The sequence below is a fragment of the Xenopus tropicalis genome, chromosome 3 (assembly GCF_000004195.4).
Source record: "Xenopus tropicalis strain Nigerian chromosome 3, UCB_Xtro_10.0, whole genome shotgun sequence".
NCBI classification, from domain to species: domain Eukaryota; kingdom Metazoa; phylum Chordata; class Amphibia; order Anura; family Pipidae; genus Xenopus; species Xenopus tropicalis.
The window spans coordinates 33,636,120-33,654,891 of NC_030679.2; the positions used below are offsets into that span (position 1 = coordinate 33,636,120).

Here is an 18,772-nt window from a genome sequence, read left to right on the forward strand (position 1 = left end):
ACCACATAAACAGAATATGTGCCAAATGGGAGCATACTCCAAACCCAAGTGTCAACCAAATGCACAGTTTACCAACCTTAAGGTAAAATGTCCCTATGCATAACTAGTGTTAATCTTCCATTTGTTTTACCTTAACAGACAGTAAAATATAAGAGCAAGTTTTACAAATTTACTCTATGTACAACTAGCATACATCCAAATGAACAGTAGCAGCACCATTTGAAGAATTCTTTCTAAGTGAACTGAATAACAACCCCATCTGTTACAGATTGCAGTACTGGTGTCTGTACAGAATGCATCAGCTTTCATTTGTATACACAGATATACAGTTGGAAACATACAAATATTCATATAATTATGCATTTTTGTATTTTCTTTGTGAGCTGTAAATTTCAATATTATACATTGCAAGAACTGTATTTTTTGTGTCTCTCTATCCCTAATATATATAGAAAACTGAGTAGGCCCTCCACAAAAAAATGCGCATAAATATTATGACTATGAAGCTGAAATGAAATAAAAAATTTTAAATATTCCTTTTTTTTTTTAAATATGGCTCGTATTCGACTACTTTCTTCTTAAACAGATAGTAAGATTGCATAATTGTAGTTCTACCTGGCCACGCATTGGCAGTTTATAAGGTATCTAGGAGCCACGGGTTAAGGGGAAAGCAAATTTCATCTTCTCAAGGCTGCTTTTCATGGCCATAGGTAGAGCAGCCCAATACATTTTAATTTACAAACTAACACAATGACATAGGGCCAAGCTGGTAAAACACCTGGCAAGGATGAGGCTGGTATTACAAAATTACTACTATTGTAGTTTGTAGTCTGTAAATTTGTAATATCCTTAATTTTAGCCCCTGGTCTGCCCTTGATCTGCCCTAATCCTACTTATTTCTTTCCCCAATCTAGCCAGCTCTCCTACTGTCTATGTGTCCCCGCCATGCCCTTTTAAGTCATTACCCTGCCCCCTTTCGTACCCACTTCCCCACCAGCCAGTAAGATTCTTTTAGAAAACTGGTAAGCCTGGTATCCCCATATCATTGGCTCATGCGTTTGTTGTACTGGCTTCTGCAAAGAACTATCAATAACAGATGTTACTAAGTTAGCCTGTGAAGAATTCTTCTAATGATGCATCATTGCCCTTGTGCTATATATAAGATGGGAAGAGAGAGGATATGCAGATAGTCCAGGTGTGGCCACAGTCGTCATGTCCTTGGAAACAGAGTTGTCATATCAGGGCTGTAATTATTTAAAACCATATAACATGTCACCTTGGCCTCAGCTTTTACAGAGAATAACGTAAGCCCAACCAACACTTATTCAAGGTATCAAACTGCAGGTATATTAGAAGTCACAAACAAGGCCAGAACTAGGGGTAAGCAGAAGAGGCACATCCTAGGGAACAATGCTGGGGGGAAGGCTAGGCATGTATCTCTTTTACTCCCCTACTCCATGCCCTTGTCTCACTGCTGGCCCATTACTGTCCTTGCTCATAGCACTTGTCCTGGTGCATTGCGCTCCCCCTTCTCTCACTGTCATATGCGTGCACGACAGTGAGGGGAGGGAGAGAGGTGGGTCACCTAGGGCGCCTGGCCAGCTAGGCCCAGCACTGGTCACAAACCCCAGCTGAAGCTCCTTATCATTGTATTAGAGGCATAGGATATATTATCCAGCATGCTTAGGACCTGAGGTTTTCTGGATAAGGAATTATTGAAAAATTGCACCACCACTACCTTAAGCCTGGATCTGACCGAATACCGAACTAAATCCAGGATTCGGTGCATTCATGGTGTTCCATGAATGCTATATCTACTACCTGACACATAAATGAGTAGAATATACCATTTTAAAGGATACGTAAACACTACATTTTCCTACCATATATAAAGGTTGGGCACATCTCCCCCACCCAATCTGCATTATTTGCACTGCATTTATTCCCACTGGTCACCAGCACCATCACATATTTCTAAAACAAATAGCAGCTTTCACCTGGCGGCCATTTTCCCTGTGATACATAAACATGTTTCTCCAGCAGAGTGTAAAGTGATGCCATCTCTTTATTGGCTGCTAGACTGGAAGTGTGTTTAGTAACCTGAGCTAAGAAGAACTGAGCATGCTCAGTAGTCAACAGTCAAAATCAGTTCCTAAGAGAGGAGGCCGAGTGGGTGTCTATTCAACATTACAAGTTAAATGGCAAAAAAGTAAAGCAGGAAAAAAAAAATCACCTAAATCATAGTGTAGTTTTAGTTCTACCAAGTAATGGAAAATGTACTGAAACCCTATATAATGCTACAGAAAAAACAGCTTGGATTTATCCATCTTTAAGATCTTAAGATAAAACAGCTCTATGATATGGTGAGTAGAGTAAGTGGTGACTTGTACTCTCATTCTAATTGCCAGTTTGATAATCCCCACACTGGCCACCTTTGTTATATAATCAGGTTAGCCTAAGATTTAAATTGCCAGAATTGTTATTCCACTGTTTCAACACACATTCCTGCAGCCAAACGAAAGGCGTAAATGCTAAGAGAGCTCAGCAGAGCTGTGGAACAGGTTTAGCAGGCGATTATGAACAGTCAAGTACATTCTTCCTATACCCATCTGGGACATACTTCTGTAATGTTAGATGGCAACTTGCTAATAAAAAAAAAAAAAATAGTATTTATATGGGAGCCGCACCAGAAATTCTAATAGTGAGAAATGAAAGGGTTGCTAGTGCTACAAGACCTTGTTAAGCACAGAAATGTCAGCTGCCTTAAGATCAAAACAAGCCCTGCTAATCCTTTCTTTCAGCTTGATCTCCTCTAAAATGTCACATCCTAGCTACTTGCTGAAATATCTCACTCGCAGATTTATTTTCTTTTGTTTTGAAAGTGTGATGTCAAAGAAAATCCGGCAAGGGAAAACAGTGAAAAAGATTTCCATGCAGGATTTGTTTGGGAAAACGTCTTCTGTAGGCTACTGAAAAAAACACTAATTTAATTTGTTGAGGATGTTTTTCTTCATATTTTCAGAATATCACTATTTTTAAATAATTTTTAAATCTGACCTAAATGTCTGAATATATCACTAATCAGGGGGGTGTGCACCTTTGTCGCTTAGTCCAAGTGGCATTTTGAAAAGACAATCAATGCCCTTGTCTGATCCCCCTACATGTGCCATGTATTTGACAGTAGCCCCAGCAGGAACAAGGCTTTTCACAGCCCTGTACTTGCCCAATGTTTGGCAAAGTCTCCCTTGCACCACTCTCTGTGCTTGTTTGGGATATGCCATCAAAGGTGCAGAGTGAGATTAGTGTTGCATAACTAAATGGTGCATATGCCAAGTGAATGGCTTCCTAAAGAGCCTGTTTTTGTATCCTTTAGGTAATTGATGGAAGATGTTGTAAGAAGTGTAGGGTCATTGATGTAACCATTGGCACAAGTGCTGGAATTGTGCCAGAGGTTTCATAAATAACCCTACTCTCTTACAACAACTTCCATCAGTTACTCCCAGTGACCGAGATCTTGGGCAAGATATACGCACTATAGAAATACTTTATGAAATATAAGGCAAGTTAAGATGGGTTATCTTCCATAAAACACAGGTAAGATAAAAAATAATTCCTACTCTTTGAGAGTTTGGTAGCCATTTTCTTTATACTGGAGTTCTTGTCGCAGAAAGACCATTTCTCTTTTTAGTTTGTTCACCTGTAAGACAAAGTACCTATTAGGCAGTGGTTCCATAGGCACCAACTATACTTATATATATTTATATATATTTAAAGTTTTATTCTTATGTATTTTTTTCAATTGTTATTGGTAGGCAGACATCTCAGTGCTTTGTGCCTGATTCTGAGCTTTTAGAAAGAGCCAGCACTAAACAATAGAACTGCTTTTAGGTAACCTATTGTTTATCCTACTCATTGTCATGACTTGGCTAAACTGGACTTAGATTTTACTATTGAGTGCTATTCTAATATCTACCACTTGATGGCGCGCTGAAGCATTTTTAGCAATGCAGATGTCAGGGAGCTGTTATCTTGCTACCTGGCCATTGTGCTGCTGATGAGTCTTATCTTAATCATTTTCATATTTTTTTTTTACTTGATGCAACTGTTTTTGCAGGAATGTTAAACGGGCTGTATATCCCTTTTTTCAAGTTCAATGTATAAATCTTTGTGCTGAATATTCTATCTGCCTATTGTTTTAATCATGAATCAGGACAAACAGGGTAACTGAAGCCACTCCATATTAGGTCCCACCAGTGCACACATGGTTTTAACTGCAAAAAATCTTTGGGTTTTTTTATTTTTTGAGATAACAAGAACCTAAACTGAACATGTTTATTCCTTGCAAGGAATATAATTGGTTGCCCCCAACCCCCATGACATGGATTTTAAAATATGGCCGTACTTCCTACAAATGGATTAAATAAAGTACAATTCATTATTTGCAAAAACTGATGTATTCAAAATTACATATAAGCAGGCCATAACAGATTCCCTTCAATAATGTAACTACAGTATAAGGGCCAGGGCCCATGTACAGGCTGTGCAGCTGGAACCCCCCACCTAATCCCCTTTAGGGTAAACAAGTAGCAAAACCCCCCAAAAATAAAAACATGTCAATCAAAATCCATTAAAACAGAAGATAGAATATTTAACATACCCTGGATTTTGTTGTTGCAATTTCAGCTTTTAGAATATCAGGATCATATTTGGAACTTGAGGAGGAGCCAGATACCACTAAAACAAATAAAATGTTACTTTCATTCATGAAAACAATAGCTGATATCGTGATTTTTGTGTTGAACTTTTTATTTCTAAATTACACTGTTTACATAGCAAATAATTCACTTTACCAATTAAAATGTTATTCTTGAACCAACAAAGGTAATTTTTTAGCTGTAACATTAGTGTGTAGGCGCCATATCAGTGCATTGTGCCTGAGCTTTCTGAAGGAGCCAGCGCTACACATTAGAACTGTTTTCAGGTAACCTATTGTTTCTCCTACTCCCATGTAACTGGAGGACTTGGACTTGATTCCTTACTATTGAGTGCTATTCTGATACCTACTGGGAGCTGCTATCTTGCTCTCTTCCCATTGTTCTGCTGATCGGCTGCTGGGAGGGGGAGGATATCACTCCAACTTGCAGCTCAGCAGTAAAGTGTGAAGTTTATCAGAGCACAGGCCAGATGGCTGCAGCACCCTGGGAAATGTAGAATATGGCTAGCCCCATGTGAAATTTCAAAATTAAATATAAAAAATCTGTTTGTGTTTTTGAAAAAGGATTTCAATGCAGGATTCTGCTGGAGAAGCTTTATTAACTGATGGGTTTAAAATAAAAACATGTTTTCCCATGACAGTATTCCTTTAAACACATATGTAATAAACTGTATGACAAGTAAATATTACTGTTGAAAATTAATCTCTTGAATAATTTTACACATTTTTTAACATGCAAACAGCTACGCATAACAGTAACTATGTAACTATTATTTTTATCTGTTTACATAGATTTCTAGTTATTTGCTTTCTTAGTACCGAGATTTATTTTTTTAGTATTCACGGTATCTGATAATCAGCCTACTTTATTCTGAATTCCAAACACCTTGTTTCCTATGTTACCAAATGCCACAAACACCTGTCGCAAAGTGAGCACTTGCACACATAAATACACAGTATGTGAAGTAGGGCTAAAGGTTGGCTATACATGACCTTGTGGTGCTTTGTGCTTTTTTCAATGCCTAGAATGACAATGCTTCTCTGCAGTGAAATGTGCGTCAGGCTCCAGTACTCACAGCTTGTCTGAGATCCCACTTTATGCTTCCAGACATCATTCAGGGTCCTGTATTCTTTCTGTGCTAATTCGAGCCTCTGCTGTTTGACTTGGTAAATTTCTTTCTGTGCGAGTAAAGCCTCTTGGGCCAGCACCAGATAATCCTTCAGCATGCGCTCTTGCTCTCTCCTCCATTGCACCCTTGGGTCCTCTATCTGTGTGGTTTCTAGAAAACATTTAAGGTTTAATTGGACAAGAACACACATGGGTCAGTGGTTATTGCTTCTTGGGAACAGTTGACTGATTTTACAGAAGTGTTTTTCAGACTTGTTGGCTTGAAGTCCACATTTATGGTTAAACATTATTCTACTTATAAACCTTTATTCATATAGACTTGTCATATTACTCAATGCTTTGCAAAGATTGTTTATCATTCTCTTGAATCCTTGCCACAACGGAGCTTCCGATCTAATTGCACATTCACACATTATGTTCAAATTCAGAAACCAACTAGGAAGCCCTGCAAGGAAGGACAGTATCTGAAAGAAACTCATACAGATATGAAGAAAATGCAAAACTCAACTTGCAGAGATCTTAGACTGTAAGCTCCACTGGGCCCTGCCCCATAGACTGATATGAAAGATGTATTTCTTTAAAGCACTGCTGAATATGTCAGTACAATATAAATAAATAAGAAGAACCATTGTACAGGTATGGGACCTGCTATCCAGAAAGCTCAGGACCTGGGGTTTCCAGATAAAGGATCTTTCTGTTATTTGCATCTCCATAACTTAAGTTTATTAAAAAATAATTTAAATATTGAATAAACCCAATAGGATTGTTTTGCCTCCAATAAGGATTAATTACACCTTAGTTTTGATCAAGTACAAGGTACTGTTTTGTTATTACAGAGAAAAAGGAAATCATTTTTAAAAATTAGAAGTATTTACTTATAATGTTACATACTTATTGTACAGCGCTGCGGAATATGTTGGCGCTTTATAAATAAATGTTAATGTAATAGTTACATAGTTACATAGGGTTGAAAAAAGACCAGTGTCCATCAAGTTCAACCCATCCAAGTAAACCCAGCACCCACAACCCACACTTACCAATCTATACACTCGCATACATAAACTATAAATACAACCACTAGTACTAACTGTAGATATTAGTATCACAATAGCCTTGGATATTCTGATAGATCAAGAACTCATCCAGGCCCCTCTTAAAGGCATTAACAGAATCTGCCATTACCACATCTCTAGGAAGGGAATTCCACAACCTCACTGCCCTCACCGTGAAAAACCACCTACGCTGCTTCAAATGGAAGCTCTGTTCCTCTAATCTAAAGGGGTGACCTCTGGTGCGTTGATTGTTTTTATGGGAAAAAAGTACATCCCCCAACTGCCTATAATCCCCTCTAATGTACTTGTACAGAGTAATCATGTCCCCTCACAAGCGCCTCTTTTCCAGAGAAAACAACCTCAACCTCGACAGTCTCACCTCATAGTTTAAATCTTCCATCCCCTTAACCAGTTTAGTTGCACGTCTCTGCACTCTCTCCTGCTCATTAATATCCTTCTTAAGGACTGGAGCCCAAAACTGCACTGCATACTCAAGGTGAGGCCTTACCAGGGACCTATAAAGGGGCAAAATTATGAGGGATTGTACCTGATGAAAGTTTCCGCTGTCCCAGCTAACTTGAATGCCCTAAAAGCACGTTTTTTCTTACCAACCTCGACAATAACACTTTTATTCAGCCATAAAGGTTTTGCTTTGCGATGCCTCTCCTTGCTTACAAGAGGGATATACTGCTGTGCATACCTACAAAGCAATGTTTTAAAGATGTTCCATTTTCCTTCTGTGTCTAACCCCATGAAAAGCCTTTCCCAGTTGACACATTGCAGAGATGCCCTTATACTGGCAAAGTCTGCACGTCTAAAATTGAGCGTTTTAGTTACTCCCTTATAGCGCTGTCTCGGCAGCATTATCTCAAAGGAGACCATGTTGTGATCACTGTTCCCCAAATGCTCACCCACACAAATGTTAGAGATGAGTTCATTATTATTAGAAATCACCAGGTCCAAAATAGAGTCATTCCTAGTGGGTTCTTGAACCGCCTGAAATAAAAAGTTGTCATTTAGCATATTTACAAACCTACTAGCTTTTTCTGACTTAGCCACCCCATTACTCCAGTTAATGTCCGGATAATTAAAGTCCCCCATAATAACAACTTGACCCAGTTTTGAAGCCTCCTCCATTTGCAACAATAGCTGGGCCTCATCCCCCTCATCTATACGGGGTGGTTTATAGCATACACCAATGATCATTTTCTTTGTGACCTTCAGCCCTACTGAAATTTCTACCCAAAGAGATTCGACGTTTTCATTGGTAATGTCTTTATTACATGGCTTTAAATCTGACTTTACATAAAGACAAACCCCTCCACCCTTTTTAATCTCTCTGTCCCTCCTGAAAAGTGTATAACCATTTAAATTCGCAGCCCAGTCGCATTTATCATCCCACCAGGTCTCAGTGATACCTATTAAATCATAATTTTCAATACATGCAATAGCTTGCAGCTCCCCTAATTTACCCGACAAGCTACGCGCATTAGCCAGCATGCAGCGGAGATTACTACTTCTCCCTCTGATGTTTACATTAGCTAAGGGAGAGTTAGAGCTAAGGCAATTATGAGACTGCTTTCCTTGTAACGGAAGCTCCTTATCTGATAAACTATATGCCCCCCTCACTCCTCCCCCACAACTCTTTGCTAGTCCCCCTACCCCGTCTACACTAATTTTCCCATAGAATTCTAGCTCACCCCCCCCCCCCTTGTCTTTTTTAAACACTCCTCCAACCTCTTAACCATTCCAATGTAGTCTATGGGAGATGGCCCTTCTGTAATTCGGAACTTTCTGGATAAGGGATCCATACCTGTACTTCCCATTTGTTTAGGATTCACTTCCTAATAATCAGGTAGCATTGTTGTCAGCTAACCATAGTTCCAAGAATATCCAAGTCAGCAAATAAGTGTTTACCCCAAATTGCAAGGTCTGCTTCTTCTGTAGTTATACCCCTGCCCAAGAGCAGTGGTGGTAAAGAGAGATAATGAAGAATATAGGAGATAAACAGCACAGTAATAACCCACAAATTGTGGATATCTCCAATATCCCAATTTCCTGAAAGAAAACATAAACTCTGCAAGTTCATGTTCTGTTTGTTTCTGGTACAAGAACATGCAAGGTAATGCCATCACAACTGAACAGCAGCTTACTGTAAATGAATTTCTATATGCTATATATATATATATCTATTTACTAACTTAAACTGGTGATCTATGGGTAGAACAAAGGAAATAAGCATACACATACATGAGAGGTTTCAGAATTTGTACCTTCATTAGACAGGCAAAACCTGAAACCCAGCTTGCAACTAATAAATACCTAATGTGGCCTGTGCAAAACAATACACTGGAACTCAGTCTGCACCAACATGAGAAAAATCTGTAGCAGCTGGGAAAGAATGGGGCCTAAATTATTCACGCTGGTATTTTAATGGGTTAGCAATGTGTATGGAACAATCTGATTATGAATGATTTCTGCAAGTTAGCGAGGAGTCAGAACAAAACAACAGGCACTAACATTTCTTGATTAATGAGGATAGCATGTCTGTATCGTGTATTTAGTTTTGCAATTATACATGTTAATCAGTTTTTTGTGCCCTCTGTCTAACTTTACTCTGCCAATTCTCTGAACATTTCCTTGGCAGTGATGCCCTCCATCAGGCTGTTGGCAACATCCCGCACAACTAATTATAACCAGGAATAGGCAGGGTTAAAGCAAAAAGGAGACTCATCAAGAGGCCGTGATTCATTCTTAGTTAAATTTTGGTCCAAAACCATATCAGCATCATTAAGCACTGTATAGTCAAGTGGGGCATTCCTCTGTCAATTAGAAATAGGCACCATCGTAAGGAGTAACGACGTACAAATGTAAGGCATGCCAACACATGCAAACAATAAAAAAGATCATTAAGCTATATTTATTCTGTAGAAAGCATCAGCATACCTGAGTAAAGAGCCCCAGAAGCTCCCTCTGTTTGTTTAAGATAGCAGCTGCCATTTTAGCTTGGTCTCCCTAGCTGCTGTAGCTCTAGGGGCTGGTAGCTCAGATAACACATTCTGATGGGAGGGGGAGTGAATTCTTATGAATTCTTATAGGAGGAGGAGGAGAAGGGAGAGAGCTGTGCAGACTCCACCCCGGGAATGAAGGATTTTTCTGAGAGAGGAAGTCAGATACCAAAATACATGTATACACAAAAAAAGACAAGACATCCTGAGTTTCTTTTGATAAAGGACTGCAGCTTTTCTGTGAGTTATGGTTGTATTTACAAATACCTTTCCCATAAAGCTTACTTGGTTTTTACCTTTCCTTTAATCCTTTTATTGTCCACAGCTCTTTCCTGTGCCGTGCCACATGTTGGTCGTGTTAACATTAGTATGGCATAGGTTATAGCCAACTGGAAACACAGGCTCTATTGTGTTAAAGTCCACACTGATTTTACAATCCATGGCACTATATAGAGGAACTGTAGCCCTTGCAAATTTTTCTATTATTATCTGTATGAGTATCCTGTCACATTAAGGGTGCAGTCTATCTCACACAGCGACTGGGAAAAAAAATATTTGTCGTGGAATACCACATGCAAGTGAGGCCCGTACATTAGTTGTTCTTGCATCTGGTTTTCTCTTGTCTTTAGGAAATGCAAGTCTGTTATGAAAATAATTATACCGGTAGGTTGTTCTAGAGCAGGGATCCCCAACCTTTTTTACCCATGAGCCACATTCAAATGTAAAAAGACTTGGGGAGCAACACAAACATAAAATATGTTCCTGTGGGTGCCAAATAAGGACTGTTATTGGCTATGTGGTAGCCTCTATGTGGACCGGCAGCATACAGGAGACTCTGTTTAGCAGTACATATCTGGTTGTATGCAACCAAAACTTGCCTCCAAGCCAAGCATTTAAAAATAAGCACCTGCTTTAAGGCCACTGGGAGCAACATTAAAGGGGTTGGAGAGCAACATGTTGCTCACAAGACACTGGTTGGGGATCACTGTTCTAGAGAGTCTCAGGGGCCCTCAAATGCTGATCAGAGGGGAATGCTTTTCCCTGGCATTGTCTGATTTCACAAGTTATGTAATTTCTTAATTAAAAAATGTAATGGAGAAATTGGCATTTCATGTGTCAGAAGCAAGCAGAAAAACATCAGGAGACCCTTTCTGCATCAGTAACTTTTCAGTCTGGCTACCTGACATCAATTTGTGTGGGTGGGTTTATGTCCTCTTTAAGGCTAAGAAAGTGATTACCTGGAATCTTGAGCAAATCCCATGCTGCCAATATACATGCTAGGTATCCTGACTGCATACAACGCTGATGACTTCTAGTCAAGTCCAACAGCAATTTATAACACCCTTGAAGCCTTCACTTAATCACATGTTACGATTCTTTTTTCACAGAGAACTGTTCTTATTTTAAAGGGGAACATTACAGAATATTATATTACATGTAGTTGGCTATTTTGGTAAGACTTGGGGAGATTAACTCTAGTCTATGGGCTAACAGATTGATGTGCATTACTCTGAAAGTCTCTTTCACTGCACTTTTTTGGTTAAACGCATAACTAAAACCTTCAAAAATTAACTGTTTAGCAGAGATACTTACAGAAACTGCAGAATACTTACGGCTGTTATGGTCAATGTAATACACACCCACTTGGGTGTCATAAGATTCTTCCCAACCCAATGGCAATTCATCGCCAATACAGTCGGCAAAGGTTAATGGCTTTGTAAACCTAAAGAAATAATGAAAGGTGTTAGAGCGCTCTGGCCAAAATCATAATTGCTGGCATGAAAAAGCAAGCCTTAATGACTATACTAAACATGAAATGATGACAGAATTTCCTGCCCATTATGAAATGAGCCCGTTCCATTATTTGTTTACACACATACCAAGAGTACAAGGAGGGAGCTTTGTGTTTACACTTAGAAAGGAATGTCCCTGTCCCGCCCAGACATTATACAGTAATTAAATAGATCCTGCAAATACAGCTGAGCTCTACTATGGGAAGGCAAGTAAGTAAAGCAGCCAGACAACACTGCACTCTCTAGTTTCATTTTGGCTGCCATTTAGCAGAACAGGTGTTTAGCCTCCACCTAGCTCAGCCAGGTCAAGATAAAACACCAATAATAATACAGAATTTGTTTATCTCTTAGGTCAATATTACATTTAATATAATTCAATATTAAATTTCAAAATAATAATCCTTTTAAGAGCAAATATTTATCGTCTTGGAATCATAGACATAACAGTAGGCAATGCCACCTCAGTACCCAATCACTGTGGGGCTGCGTAGCATGTTATGCCACCACCTTGCTCTGCTTGCCACTGCAAGCCACTGCAGACAATCTGCACTCCTAACTGGAGTCATCAGGTCTGGAATGGAAGTCAAAATAGGCCCTGGCATTTCAAGTACAAAGAGGCCCAAACAGCCCCCCACCAGGCCCATTAAATAGTGACTGTCTATGGCATCTTACAGCAGCCAATCTGGCATTTGCCAGAAACCACAGATTGATAGTCCGGCCTGAAGTGTGTAGTGGTCATGCCAAAGAGATAATATTACTGATATTTACATCATTATAAATGTTTTTCCTTCTTCCGTTTGCCCTTTAACACACAGTGATAATTGAGGGCATAATTAGAAATTACAGCTTTGCTTATACTTCAGCAAATTAAATCTGCCCAGAGCCCAGGTAGTTGGCAGGTGCATGTATATGTATAAACATATCCTAAGATTTAATATTTGTTGCACAAAATAAGCCATGCTCTCATGTGTTATTGTTAAAGAGACAATTAATGGGAAATAAAGCCCGATGATGCAAACTTTGTTTTGAAAACAAATGATTTACCCAGTGTGCCGTAGAACAACCTGTCCCATCATTCATTTCATTAGAAATGTGGGTGATAATGACCTATGATAAAGTTAGTTCCTTTATTAGGTTTGCCTTTTGGGTAATGTCCCACAAAGAGATTAGTCACCTGCAGGGACGGCCAAGCTGACCCGGCGCCCTAGACAGCCTAGTCAGCCACCTCTCCTCTTTCCCCCCCACCCACGTGTGCACGCATGTGCAGTTCCATCAAGCAGGGGGCAGGGGTGGGGGAGTCATTGCCCCTACCGTGTAATGGCAACCGGCAGGCACAATGAGAAGGGAGTGTGGGCTAGGGGTAGGCAAGAGAAGGTTCCTGCCTGGCGCCCCCAATTGTAGGCAGGCGCCTCTGCCTACCCCTAGTTACAGCCCTGGTCACCTGCGATAAATATCTGCTACCATGGGTGAATGAACTCCCTGAAAAGTCTTTCCAACTCCAATAAAGGGAATTTCTGGTGGAAAGGCACACACATTGCTTCGTATTTTGAAGTCACACAGTGGGCCCCACTGCTTTTCACCCCAAATACCCCTGCCCTCTAAGCATTTACTTATATAATTCAACTGAATGAGAGATTCCATGGCGAAGAACAACTTTTTCAGGGGGGGGGGAATCACAATTCTTTTTAGAGACAACATTCCTGCAGAGCAAAACACAACCAGTCACAGACACAAGCAATTAGACCAACAAAGGTAGCAGAGAGCAGACCACATAGACTCAAGTGAGCCTGCAAAACTTGGCATAATGCATAGGATGTAAAATATAAATTCATAAAAAACATATTCACTGGTTTGCACCATTTTAATAAGATGGTGATATATTTTATCAGAAAATACAGGTATGGGACCTTTTATCCAGAAATCCATCATCCAGAATGCTACAGAACTACAAATTAAATTATTTCCTTTTTTTCCTTTAATAATAAACAGTACCTTGTACATGATCCCAACTAAGATATGAGTAATCCTTACTGTAGGCAAAACAATCATATTGGGTTTATTTAATGTTTAAATTATTTTTAAGTAGACATAAGGCATAATGATCAAAATTACAGAAATGCCCATAATCCGGAAAAACCTCAGGTCCCGAGCATTCCGCATAACAGGTGCCATACCTGTAGTGGATGTACCGCTAATGCTATAGAGAATTATATATAATGTGAATTATACATAGCTCTTTTAACCATAGAAGACCCATGTGGCACATTGTTTTGGTAACAGATAAAGCATACATCTACTACAAAGAAGCCATTTTTACATGAACCCAATATAAATACTATGAGGTCAAATTTTTCATTGTTCGGGCACAGTTCAGACAGACGTAATAAAAAGGCATCATGATGTGGCACTGTATCAAAATCCTTGGCAAAAGCTAACCAGGCAACATCTGCTTGTAGCCACTTTCCAAATTCTGACTAACGACATCATAAAACAGCAGGAAACCAGTGTTACATAATCTGACCTTCATAAACCATGCTGGCTGCTACTTATGGTGCAATTTTTACAAGACATATTCTTGACTGTAATCTCTCGACAAACCCTCAAGTATATTTTTCACTCCAGACGACCATCCTCCAGGTCTCTAATTACCAGGCTAATACCATAAACTGCTTTTTGAATACTGGATTTATAAAGATATTGTCTAATCCATTTGGCACCATACCAGATAAGTAGGAGTCTGAGAAGGTTCTAAAATAATGAAGTAGCTGAAACGAATCGCTAAGTACACGTGGGTGTATTCTGTCAGGCTGTCAGGCCATTGTATCGTTCCAATCCTTTTCCGTTTCTCTGCTAATTGCAGAGGTTAAATACATTTTTGTGCTTTTATCATCATCAGATAATAGCAGTGCCTTTTTTGCATGGAATGTTTATCTACAATTATATATAAACTGGTTATTTTTTAATGAAAAAATCTCAAGAATAAGTCTTTGTATCTGCTACAAATGTAAAGGACTACAAATGAAATAAAAGTTGAACTTTTTATAATATTATTAGAGGGCTACATGCCAGCAGCACAGTGTATGGGGAGGAGGCTAATGACAAGTTAAGGAAGGGACAGGATGTGAAATTGAGAGGGTGGAGTCATATGTAGGAGAGGAAATGGAGCGCAGCAGCACCGATACCAGCGGGTAGGAGCCATGTTAAGGAGCACACAGGTACCTTGCACCCTAGCAAAACCCAGCTTGATTTGCATTATTTGCTTTTAGCTGTCTAGCTTTTGTTGCTCCACCTATTTCAAAATCTAATCTAGAAATGCTAACTTTGAAAACGTTTCTGCTAGAGAGAAGGCCTTTGAAATACTGGTTGACAACAGTTTTTGTGCTATATCAAAACACATACAGTTTATTTAATTGTTAAAGGAGAAGGAAAGGTAAAAACTAAGTAAGTTTTTATCAGAAAGGTCTATGTAAATACAGCCATAAGCACTCACAGAAAAGTTGCACAGAAACACAGGATGTCTTGTCTTTTTTTGTGTACACATATACTTTGGTATCAGACTTCCTGTCTCAGAAAAATTCTTCATTCCCGGGGCCAGAGTCTGCCCAGCTCTCTCCTCTCTCCCTTCTCCTGCCCCTCCTCCCATAAGAATTTACTCCCCCTCCCATCAGACTGTGTGATCTATGCTACCAGTGGTTAGAGCTGCAGCAGGAAGCTACAGAGACCAAGCTAAAATGGTAATTGCTATCTTAAACAAACAAAGGGAGCTTCTACGGCTCTTTACTCAGGTATGGTAAAGCTTTCTGCAGAATAAATATAGTGTTCTAGCTTGCACTAATGTGCAAGGGGATGGAAGATCTAAACTATAAGGTTAGCCTGTCAAGGTTGGGGTTGTTTTCTCTAGAAAAATGTAGCTTGCAAGGGGACATGATTACTCTGTACAAGTTCATTAGAGGGGATTATAGGCAAACAGGGTGTGATCTTTTTTTTCCCATAAAAATGATCAGCGCACCAGAGGCCCCCCCCCTACAGATTAGAGGAGCAGAACTTTAATTTGAAGCAGTGTAGGTGGTTTTTTCACACTGGGGGCAGTGAGGTTGGGGAATGCCCTTCCTAGTGATTTTGTGATTGCAGATTCTGTTAATGCCTATAAGAGGGGCTTAGATGAGTTCTTGAACAAGCATTGCATCCAAGGCTAGGATAGGTCAGTATGGGTCTGTATGTGAGTGGATAGGTCAGTATGGGTCTGTATGTGAGTGGATAGATAGGTCAGTATGGGTCTGTATGTGAGTGGATAGATAGGTCAGTATGGGTCTGTATGTGAGTGTATAGATAGGTCAGTATGGGTCTGTATGTGAGTGGATAGGTCAGTATGGGTCTGTATGTGAGTGGATAGATAGGTCAGTATGGGTCTGTATGTGAGTGGATAGGTCAGTATGGGTCTGTATGTGAGTGGATAGGTCAGTATGGGTCTGTATGTGAGTGGATAGATAGGTCAGTATGGGTCTGTATGTGAGTGTATAGATAGGTCAGTATGGGTCTGTATGTGAGTGTATAGATAGGTCAGTATGGGTCTGTATGTGAGTGTATAGATAGGTCAGTATGGGTCTGTATGTGAGTGGATAGATAGGTCAGTATGGGTCTGTATGTGAGTGGATAGATAGGTCAGTATGGGTCTGTATGTGAGTGGATAGATAGGTCAGTATGGGTCTGTATGTGAGTGGATAGATAGGTCAGTATGGGTCTGTATGTGAGTGTATAGATAGGTCAGTATAGGTCTGTATGTGAGTGTATAGATAGGTCAGTATGGGTCTGTATGTGAGTGGATAGATAGGTCAGTATGGGTCTGTATGTGAGTGGATAGATAGGTCAGTATGGGTCTGTATGTGAGTGGATAGATAGGTCAGTATGGGTCTGTATGTGAGTGTATAGATAGGTCAGTATGGGTCTGTATGTGAGTGGATAGATAGGTCAGTATGGGTCTGGATGTGAGTGTTTAGATAGGTCAGTATAGGTTTGTGTGTGCTGGGTTTACTTGGAAGGGTTAAACTGATGGACTTCATAGACTTGATGGTCTTTTTCAACCCTATGTAACTATGTAACTAACTATGTAATCTGTTGGCAGCAAAATGCCAAAATGACTTTCCTTCTCCTTTAAATGTAATGAACTAGAATTGCAAATACAACTTAAACTTGTTATTTTGGCTGTTCTCTGTGACCTCAAGTTATCAGCTGGCAGAGAAGACTGACAGATCAGAAGGCCCATCACTTCCTCCTGCAGAGCCCTCAGTTACCCAGCATAAAGGAGACCTTCCAAACCAACAGGCAATCATTTCATTTCCAACAGGAGGGTAGCAAGGTTTTTTCCTATGTGTTTTCCTGTCCACAGAATTATACCACTCGCTTGGAGTGATGTTATTAGGAAAAACACGGATTCTTTATGGCTTTTCACATTCTGACAACTTTACTAATTTATTTAATGACCTACACTGTATAAATCCATTTTACACGACCTTAAAGTAATAAACAGCTGAAGGTAATTTGACTGTAAAGAAACCTGAAACCTAAGGCAATTACCGGTAAATAGAAAAAATATCATCTATTTGCTGTTAATGACACTATTTCACATGTATACATTTATCGCTCAGCAGGTTTGGCACGGTCATATTACAAAGGTTCTTCTTTGTATCTTCTTTGGAAGCTTATATACATAATTCTTTCATGTATATATTTGCCACCAGCTTGATTTTTTTGTTATTTTCGCCATCTTGTAATATGATATTCTAATATTTTTTTCCACACTACATTGTTTATTTCATGCTGCTTTCAGTACTTTTTACTGCTTGCATAGCCATACTTTCCCCTATACTCCTTTTCCCCTTTTCCCCTGACCCCCCCTCCATTCACACCTTCTCTTTTTATTCCTTTCCACTCCCTTTTTTCTTTCCTTTGCTTTTTATCTCTGACCCCAGGCTGGTGTCTAAACTACTTCTCTCAACCCTGTTCAGGTTATTATGACTCAAACCTTTTGTTGCAGCACTTTAAATGGGTGCTATAACTTTATATCGATTCACTCCATATATTGTGCCAGGGGTGTTTATTTTAAATATAATTTACTTTCCCTACATACTGTGCCAGGGTGTTTAGCCTGCCTGGGCCAAGGGTGTTACAAATATAATTTACTTCCCCTACATACTGTGCCAGGGTGTTTAGCCTGCCTGGGCCAGGGGTGTTTCGAATATAATTTTCTTTCCCTACATACTGTGCCAGGGTGTTTGGCCTGCCTGGGCCAGGGGTGTTTCAAATGTAAGTTTCTTTCCCTACATACTGTGCCGGGGCTTCCTAACCCTGTCTGGGCCAGGGATGATATTACCTTTAGTACTTATACAGACCATCATGATGTGATATTCTTACTATATTTCTTATACTCCATATGGTGTACCGGGGCTTTCTCAGCCCATTTGTGCCAGGAGTAATATTGCAAGACCTCTTATAATGGGGCACTACAATTTCTGCAGAAAGTAACAAATTAGCCTGTGCCATTTTTCTGCGACCGACCAATATACTTAGACTCAGAAGGTGCATAGTCTTCTGTAACCCATATGTTGGCTGAGCTGATAATCATACATAATCAAAAATGATTTTTTAGTATGGTGAAACCCCAGGCCCCAAGCATTCCAGATACTAGACCCTATACCTACATATTTATCATTATCACATGTTTATAAAGCACCAACAACAGTAAATATTTATCCAGAGAAAGCCTTTCCATATTTCCTTCTGCAGTACAGAGGCTTTACGAACTGTTACCACGCTCTGTAGGAACCTTGTGCACATAAGAAATAAACAGCATTGTTTGCATCAGGTCATGATGCCCTGGTACTGAAAAAGAAGCAATAATTAGAGCCCTTACACTAAATCCCTTGCTTATTTCATAATTCTTCAACTGCACATTTGTCACAAACCCTTCATGAATGCAATTACAGAACAGAAGCAATGCCACAAAAGGTAAGCAATAGAACACATGAGAAGCAATGAAAGACAATGCATATCTAATGTGTAGCTCCATCAGAGTTAAG

The 18,772-nt window shown here is 39.6% G+C and overlaps 1 protein-coding gene across 1 annotated transcript in view; it reads right to left on the reverse strand.

The window, feature by feature from the left end:
- Positions 1 to 18,772, reverse strand: part of wwc1 (WW and C2 domain containing 1) — an 84,099-nt gene that overhangs the window by 33,086 nt on the left and 32,241 nt on the right. Inside the window, 4 exon segments of the mRNA NM_001102742.1 lie at positions 3,618 to 3,697; positions 4,658 to 4,734; positions 5,791 to 5,994; positions 11,517 to 11,626. Of these exon segments, the coding sequence (NP_001096212.1) occupies positions 3,618 to 3,697; positions 4,658 to 4,734; positions 5,791 to 5,994; positions 11,517 to 11,626 (471 nt within the window).